Genomic DNA, 9479 nt, shown 5'->3' with positions numbered 1-9479 from the left:
TGCCCCAGCATATGGAGGACAACAAAAGAGGCAAGTACTTTCAGACACACAACCAGAATTAGGAACCCTCAGAACACATTTGGTGCTATTCATTCATACATTCATTCATTCAAATGATAACCCANACAATTTATAGGTGCCCAGAAGGCTGGCATCGATTGCCTTGCTTATAGGCCTATATGGAATTGCAAGGAGGATGGTACTACTCTTCTGCAAACCCATATTCCTTGTTCAGGGCACTTTATGCTTCTCCGTGTAATCCCTTCACAAGTAACCCTGATGATATCCCTGACAGTCTCCATGTTGTGGAGGAAGATTTGACACAAATTACATCTCGCTATACTTGCTGTTGACATGGAGGTGCTCTCAGTAGCATGTGTTGGCAGTTTCACTACCAGACAAGCTGCTTCATATTCAGTTATGATGCATGCTTGTCATGTCTGACATATTTCAAGTGATCATACTAACCAGAGCTTCATATATTTCAAGAAGCACAGCGATAAAGAACAGTCATCCACCTATCCTTCAGAGAAGCTGGTAGAAATAGTTGCTACTTGGAGACTATGATAGCAGCAGTCACTAATGTGAATTCAGGGGAACAGCATATCACAACTACCAGTAAAGATAGTGTTGACTTTGAATGGATTAGGTGTGCCAGCTGTTCAGTTCACCAAACAGCACTATTTTGTTTATCGATAGGTATCACAAGAGACTTTACTCCTTGATAGTGAAAGTAAAGAAAAAAAAACCGGCCGATGAATGAATTACCTAGGCAGAGGGGTACAAATAATAAAGTGATGCCTCTTTATTTTTGTCTTGTGATGTCAATCCTACCTGCTCATATGAAGTGCGTTGTAACTACTCAGTTACATAACATATTGCTATCATAAGGGCTTCTAAAATCTGCCAAGGGCATTTATTGAATTACTGGGAGAATATTTGTGACAGTTATTCATGAAAGCATCATTAAATGTCAGATGGTTTGGAACAAGTGACAGTGATGATGAGCAATTGCAGTCCAGCAACAGAAAAGAAATGGTGTAGCAGCTACATGCGAATGTCTCAGAGCTCTGGGCTTTGAGCAAACTCTCAACATCTGCAAATAAGGAAGCCTGTTCTGAACAACATTATCCCCCATCCACTAACACAGCTCCACCTTTTCCCCATCTGCTGACATCCCTTTCTTCTCAGTACATTAGAATCTATTCCACAAGATGGAATTCATTCTGCACTTCATGATGAAAGAACTGTATTGAAATTTAGGAGTGTACAGGAAATTGTCTGACACATGATTCTTGTTTGTGTACAGGTAAAAGGTAAAGCTTTCCCTGTAAGAGGCCGTGAAGGCCCATAGGGTTGTGAGACATTGAGGCTCCCACATTTTCTCTAGACAGTTGGCTCACAGAGGGCAGCAAGGTTGTCAGCCTTACATGCCAGCCGCTCTTTAAAGCCCTCCTCTCCCAGGAAGTTTGCTGCTACTCAGTTCTGTTAGAGGCTGAGTCGACTCCAGGGCCATGGTATGGCTGGAAGGATTAGGTGAATTGAAAAAAATCCACCTCATCAGGACTCAAACCTGCAACCTTCTGGCTTCTTGCATAGTGCCTCAACCAACTATGCTACCGCATGCTCCTTTGTGTATAGGTAAAAATTAAATGCGATTACTTAATTGACTTGAAATGTTCAAGTTATCTATCTACTTCACCATAAAACTCAGGAGTAGACTCAAAATCATTTTAATTGAAGTTATCACCTTGTAGGCCCAAAAATTTAGTTGTTAATACTACTTCAATTATATTTTGTTGTTAATGCAGGATTAATCGTTGAAATAGTGTATATTTCAGATTTATAAGGGTCATCAAACTGCTTCAGTTATTTTATTATTGCTAGTATTAATCTTGTGAAAAGGCTGCGCCATAGCTGAAGTGGTTAGTTGCTGGCTTCCCACTGCAGCGGCCCGGGTTCGATCCTGGTTCTGGTCAAGTGGGATGTGTGGTGGACGAAGTGGTGCTGGGGCGGGTTTTCTCCAAGTACTTGGGTTTCCCTTGCCATCTTCATTCCACCAATTCATAATCACCCAGGGCAGGTACAATAGGCCAATCAGTGGCCACCATGCTGAGTGGACCCAGCTGGACTCCACCCCCCACTAAGCGAATTTAAAGAAATGAATCTTGTGAACATGACTAGTTTTTGGATTCATAAAGTTTTTCTTACTACTCCAGTTACTACTACTACCATACTTCCTGGCTGCAGATCTTTGGAGACTAGAAGCTCTCACTGGCAATCTGACAAACATTACAGGGCTGAACAGCTCATGGAGACAACACAGGTTTGTACTGTGATTAGTATTGCTCAGCATGGCATTACAGTGATTAGTCATAATTCATTTCAGATACGGGGCTGGTAATTCATTTATTAAAGACAAGCCAAATTATAAAGTAATGTTCTCATGCATTGCATCTGAAGTTCAGTTTTACCTATTTTTAAGGAATAAAACATTTTAACATTAGGTTGCCATCATGAATGCATTTATAGAGGAGTGATTAAATGTTCATATTGGGAATCCAGTGCATTGTGTATAGTAAATGCAATTGAGTTTAAAACAATAACCTTTTTTCATTGATATAATTATAGTTTTAGAACTGTTCCAAACGTTGACATGTGTTTCGAAATAAAGGAAAGAGAGAGAACTTTGATATGTATGCAAGGATTGGAATATGAATGTAAATTATGTTACACTCACTAATTTTGGGGTTTCTGTTTTCATTAACATTTTCAAGGCACCAAACCTCTATTACAAAGTCTGATGTGTTTTTATGTGGTTTAGGTTATTGCATGGTGTATTAATATTAAATTGTATATTTCTTAGAAATCATTTTCTGTATGTGCAAATGCTGATAGTAATGAAGGTTCCTTTAAATATGTTAGTAAAGTGAAGAAGTGTAATATCTGACCAGGTCCATGTTTTGTTTTTACAGAAAAAATATGCAACTGGTATCAATTCCAACAGGAGATGATAACATATTTGACTTCTTATCAGATCCATACATCACATCTAACAAACCTTATCTGGGGTAGGCTATACAAAGTTTTTCAGTAAAGTTTCCTAGCTCATACAAATTAAATGAGAAGTCATTACATTGTGAACTGTAGCTTGTTTATACCGCTAAACTTCATTATTTAATATTTATTGCATGTTACCCATGCCTTCACCATGTGCTACCTCATACTGAAAATGCTTGATTAACACAAACATTACAGGCTAGGGAACCTTTTTTATTGAACATCACTCATATCTTAAAGTTGAAATGTTAATTAAACTGAAGTTCTTATAATTTTTAATGTTGTATTGATTTTGAAAAGTTTACATATACTCAGATAACATTAAAAATATCCTATAAGCATTTTATAGAAATAAGAAAAAAGAGAATGTTACTTCCCTGCTCATGCAGTATCATAGGTGGACATCCATATGTCTTCAAAATGTGATTTCATATCCAGTACTCCGAGCACATATATTTCACTTATTTCTCCTTGGCATGCTAAAGTTTTTTTTTATTGTTGCAAAAAGATCAAATGCCTCATTTATTATTAGTTCTGCAAACAGTCCTATAATTTGATGGGAAAGTAATATGACACTTCAGTATCATCAGCTTTCTATTAAATTACAAGTGTTATGTTTTAGGACGTTATCCATCGTCTTGTCTATTTTGTAAAAACCGTCCTGTTTCTTTTTAAAAACACAACTTTTCAGAGACTGGATTCTGTCCCCGTCCTCAGGTAAAACCTACTTAGTTGGGTCCAATAGATAGAGCTAGTCCCTATCTCCGGAGGTTTCACCTAAGGACAGGGACGGAATCCAGTCTCCAAAACGTTGTGTTTTTAAAAAGAAACAGGACGGTTTTTAGAAAATAGACAAGATGAAGGATAACGTCCAAAAACGTAACACTTGTATCAGTATACCATTGTCACAACTTTTAGATCTTATTTCTGTTAACGTTTAAGTGCCGAAGTGCCCCGTTTGTGCCAGTCATGAGTAAGGTCGTCGTGGCCAAAATACCCCGTTTTGGCCAGTCAGGCATTTAAACTCCGCTAGTGGAAGTGCATACACAGTCCAAAATATTTATTTTTAAATGTAGTAATTACCAGACAGACTTGGGTAAAACCCTAATAGAGGAATTAAAATAATACCTAACTGAACAACAGCAAATAAAAATATACGTATGAGTTATGCCAAAACTTATCCACAATCCAGTAATTTTATTGCAGATTCTGCAGATTGGTATGTTAAAAATATATCGTAAAATTCGATGTACATACCTTTTTTGTTGTTACCTGCTTGATAAATATATAGGCTCAAATAAAACTACAGTATTCGATTTCACTCCGAACGCACACAAAACAGATCGCGCTCTGTATCTCAGCCACGATGCACCTGTCCACTCAAATAGAAGGGCCAATAAGCTTTTGCAGCTCTAACAGAAGGTCTTAGCACTGAAGAAGGGACCCCTATAGCTTTCTCTTGAATAGCCATTCTTTCATTCTTCTGACCTTCAGTCAAAGATTCGAAAATCCAAAGGGTGTAAGCAGTGCTAGAAGAAGACCCAAATGATTTTATTGCTTCCATCTGTTTTATGACACCAGGGGCTGCTAAAATTTGTCAAGTGTTACAAACAGAAATGAATTTATAATGCAGAACAACTCTGTGAAGAACTGGGAAACCATTTTTGCAGTACGCATCAAAATTAAAACACAAAAAATTGAAAATAGAGTACAACACTTTGTATTAAAAATTTCAAATCTTCTGTTATAATATGCGACACTATGTTCTTTTCTGATATAAACAAAGTTAATTCCATCCATTTATCATAACAATTGCGCTAGATACAGCATTTTTAAACACAACGCTTAAAATTGATTAAGCGCCTAACAGGAACGGACATTTAAACACAGAGTAGCAGTGGGCATTTAAATAAACTCCGGCCAGCTCGAGCTTACCACTATTTCGAAGTTCGGCGTTTAAAGGTTAAACTGTTTTCATACATGTGTCTACTTCGATAAGTAATACATTTATCGTTTGTTACCTTGTTTTAATTTCATCTACGCATTATGATGTGACATAGTTTTGTATACTTTCTACATTCCTACTTGCACCTTCCAAATAAATTTATTGTTGTGTTTATTTACAGAAAATTCTGCAGAGTTATTTGGCAGTTTCAGTTGTTTCAGAAAGTTCTAGAAGGAACAGATATGGATAGCAGTGAAATGAATATAACTAGAGCATTTGCTGAAAACGAAGATGTGAGGTTGGTAAACAGAGAACACAGTCTTTCCAAACAGATAATGCAAATTTTGTGGAGGCTGTTGGTTTACATGAGCTCATATAACAGTAGCATAAAGAGCCTCTAGAACAGTTCCATAAAGTTAGGCATTGGGTTACAGGGGAAAAGAAGGGGACTGATAGGAGAACACCAGTTTTACAAACTTTAAATAATGTGCAGTTATAAGTGACATATCTCAGTGCACCACTTAGTGTTCTTTGTGGTTATAGCTCATATATCTCGGGGTGAAACATTTGCTTCTTTCACCTTCTTGTCTTTATTGGAATGTTTATTTTCTACCTTATTTTTTCATAAGATGTGATCTCTATGGAGTGAATCTTTGAGTCAAAGTTTTTGCCATCTTAGCAAGTGGGAGCTATGGTTCCTACTTCAAAATTTTCAAAATAAATATGCATTCAACTTTGTACTCTTCTGAAACTCATTATTACACGAAAGTGATATGTTCTCAGGAGAGTTAAATTATAAACTGAACAGCGTAAAGTATTTTGACAGATACATCATACTGCAGCTATGTGCTTCTCATTTCTGTTTTATATATGTTTATTTTCTAACCACATTTGAATTTACATTTAAACGTAGATTAGCACAGAAGTTGAATATGACAGAATTTACAGTACATCTGTCCAAAAAATTATGCTAGTGGGCATCATATTCTAAAAATTATGACTATGCCACACAGAATATGCAGCAATGTTTAAATGTTTTGTACAAGGGTTGGAACTTTAATAGTGGCAACTATTTATTTACAACTGATACAAAATAGATTCATGTTTTGAAGTTTGACTGTCCTTCAGTGTAGTCACCAGCATTGTGTACAACCCGTTGCCAGCGATGTGGAAGTCGTAGGTTACCTTTATCAGTGTCTGTTGTGTTGATAGTTCGAATGGAGCGGTCTACTGCCTGAAGAATCTCTGGAACAGTTCTGGAGCGAATGCCACGAAGTGGTTCCTTCATGTTAGGAATCATGTTGAAGTTACAAGGGCTTAAGTCCAGGGAGTATGGTAGATGGTTCAGCACTTCCCAGCCCCATTGATCGAACAAATCAACCACAGCTTGCTATTTCTGCATTTCCATCAAATTATGTGGAACCCATCATGATGCAATTTTTGTCATGCCCAGGCATTCCTTCAGCATGTGAAGCACAGTTGTATGCGCTAATCCTGTCTTTTTGACCACCTCACGAATCTTATGGCATTGATCACTCTCCAGTAACACGGAAAGAGCACACACTTCTTCCTCACTGACACTAGGACAACCTGGCCAACACATGCCTTCCACATTTTGGCGTCCCTCATTGAAGGCTTTTACGCACCTTGCCACTGTTCTATAAGGCAATGCACTCTTGAAGACCTTGATACTGTCGTGCTGTACGGCCTCTGGCACATTCAATCTTTATCCAACTCCGTTTTTCCTGTTTCTTCTTCTCACTGCATGCATGTGATGTGTGAAGGGAGAGTCCATTTGCTCTGAGGTAAGGTAGGTATGTAAGTAACATGTGGTATAAGCGACATCATTTGGCTCTGTTGCATAGCATCTCTACAGCAGTGTTGACACTATTAAAGTTCCAACCCTTGTATATACCCTGAATTAGTAACAGTACCAATTCTGATACTTTGTATTAGTTATTCAGGTTAGAAGCAGGCAGTTTATAGTGTGCTGTTATGTAGACTTGATTCACTGGCAGGCTGTTATTAACACAGTAATGAACCTCCAGGTTCCATGAAATGTGGAAAGTTTCTTAACTAGCATAATTATTATTAGACTCTCAAAGACTCCATGGAGCTGTATGAATTGTAATAATTTTCTGTCTAGTTTTAGCACTTGAAACTTGTTCAGTAATGTTAACGTTCTCCTGTCGCATTTACCTTAACTCTTTGAAGTCCTGTGGTTCACTGTGTGCCACATGCTTTCACTTATTAAATTTTGCATTTTGGCCATAGAGTGTATTTGTATGGTTTTTACAATAAACAACAGTTGTTTCACTATACAGCATTAAATGGATGTTGTTTGTAGGAGAGACATAATGTGTTTGCCTGTCAGGTATGAACTGATTCGTTATATATTATTTAGAAGAACTTCAGTTATTGCATTGCATTTGGAATTTGTTGGACATCATTCCCTGGGAGAGGTAAATTTAACATACACACTGTGTAAGGAGATGGTGACTGGTGTAATTACCCATCCAGCCCCCACTCTCTTCCTTGGTTCTCACTTCTGCCAATTATTTGACTTGTCATTAAATTCATTGAAATGTGCAGAATCATTGTGAATGTTGTGTACGTTTGCTTTTATGAGGTACTGAATTTAAAACCAGATGTCTGTTGCCTACATAAGGTCTAAAATTGATCTTTTCTGCTAAAATTAATGTTATATTTTCTATAGGAAACTGCTGTATGGTGGAAAATCCAAAAACTGGGCAGATCTTCTAAAGGAGGTGATGGGAATAAATGATTTGGATTCTGGACCACTCATGTATTTCCAGAAACTGGAGTCATACCTGGCAAAATTGGAGCAGTTAAATCCAGTTAAGACAAGCAGACATGTACCAGATCTACCAGTACACCACCAACAAGCACTGTAAGAATTCTCAGTAAGAGTTCAAACGACACTAACACAACTATAGGAACTGTGAACTCTACAGTTTCTTCTGTAGAGCAGAATTCAGTCAGCAGTGAACCTGAATCGAAGTTGGGTAGTGGAACAATTGCTCGTTATCTGTGCAGCTCTTGCTGCTGTGGTTGTTATTATTGTGGTTGGTCATCAATATTTTAACAAGTGTATTGGAAAGAGAAGGAACTAACGTGAGTGGTCAGGTGATTTGCTCCCCAAAATTGGCTAAAACCCGTCAGAGTTTTGCCTTCGTGTACGGTATACCCTCTGCTTTTTGTATGACTACAGCACTTCCAACCCCTGTTGCACTCACGTTTATCTAGCATATCTGCTAGCTCAACCCTGAACTTACCATCACGTGTTAGTTACTAGACATGGGGTTTGGACTGGTAATTGGATTTATTGAACACTTATAACTCGTAACTACAAGTAATTATTATACCTTCTCAGATCACTGCAACTGCAGAACATATAAAGTCTTCAATGTCTTCGCTGGTCATAACGGCTCTGAATAAGGGGTACTCCTCTGCTGGCTGGCTACCGTCTTACAACTAGCTCATGACTCAGCAGCAACTACCTGGCTTCCAGTCCCATAAATTGCTCCCGGTCCTTGTCAGCATAGTTGCTCTTGGTGTCGGACCGCATTGGGACCCATAACCTAATTTACGTTCGTTCCAAGACTGTTTATTTGCATGACAGTGGGGTTTCCTCTGCGACTAAAGAAGGGGTTTGTCTGACTGACTGCTCAATTGCTATTGGTACTCGCCAGCAAAGTGACCCTTTGTTCCATGCTACTACTTACCATATTTTGTCTGATGGGTTTGGAAGCCTTTATACCCCTCTGCATCCCAGTGGCTTTTAGGAGAGAGAGACAGAGAGAGAAGGGTGGGGAAGTAGTGAGAGATGCTGTATTACGGTGAAGTTTTGATGTGAAGCATGCTCAGATCACAGACCCGACCTCTCCTCAGAGAGGGCGCCCCACATGCACAGGACAGTTCACTTTCACCACACTGACTGACCATCAGTCGCAACATGACTTTGATTTTGACTTGACTTGTGAAATCATGCATATGACCGTTCAAGCGACTAGACTGCTGTGGTAGGGAATACCTCTAGAAATAGAGCATAATCTGCTGTCCCGAGCCTAGACTGACAGAGGCCTTTATATTATACGAGTACATACTAGATATTAATGCTCAGTTGTAGGACTGCACCATAGCTCAAGTGGTAGTGGCTGGCTTCCCACCGCAGTGGTCCGGGTTCAATCCCGGGGTCTGGTCAAGTGGGATATGAGGTGGACAAAGTGGCGCTGGGACAGGTTTCCTCCGAGTACTTCGGTTTCCCCTGCCAATCTTCATTCTACCAATTGCTCCATAATCACCCTCATCTATCATCTGGGGCTGGTACAACAGGCCAGAAGTGGCCGCAGTACAAAGGACTTAGTCCCACCCCACTAGCAATAAAAGAAAAGGCTCCATTGTAAATAAGTGTACATAGTGACAATCGTCTAATATTATTGACTATGACTAG

At 38.8% G+C, this 9479-nt stretch overlaps 1 protein-coding gene across 1 annotated transcript in view; it reads left to right on the top strand.

Annotated features, from left to right (window-relative positions):
* Positions 1–9209, top strand: part of LOC111865884 (angiotensin-converting enzyme) — a 17188-nt gene extending 7979 nt beyond the window's left edge. Inside the window, exons 3-6 of the mRNA XM_023854311.2 lie at positions 2202–2326; positions 2976–3071; positions 5187–5303; positions 7722–9209. Coding sequence (XP_023710079.1) covers positions 2202–2326; positions 2976–3071; positions 5187–5303; positions 7722–7920 — 537 coding nt within the window. The 3' untranslated portion in view covers positions 7921–9209. The remainder of the gene's footprint in view (positions 1–2201; positions 2327–2975; positions 3072–5186; positions 5304–7721) is intronic.
* The last annotated feature ends 270 nt before the right edge of the window (positions 9210–9479 follow it).

The sequence above is a fragment of the Cryptotermes secundus genome, unplaced genomic scaffold (assembly GCF_002891405.2).
Source record: "Cryptotermes secundus unplaced genomic scaffold, Csec_1.0 scaffold1589, whole genome shotgun sequence".
NCBI classification, from domain to species: domain Eukaryota; kingdom Metazoa; phylum Arthropoda; class Insecta; order Blattodea; family Kalotermitidae; genus Cryptotermes; species Cryptotermes secundus.
Note: the sequence above shows the minus strand (reverse complement) of the source record. Positions and strands in the feature narration are given on the sequence as shown.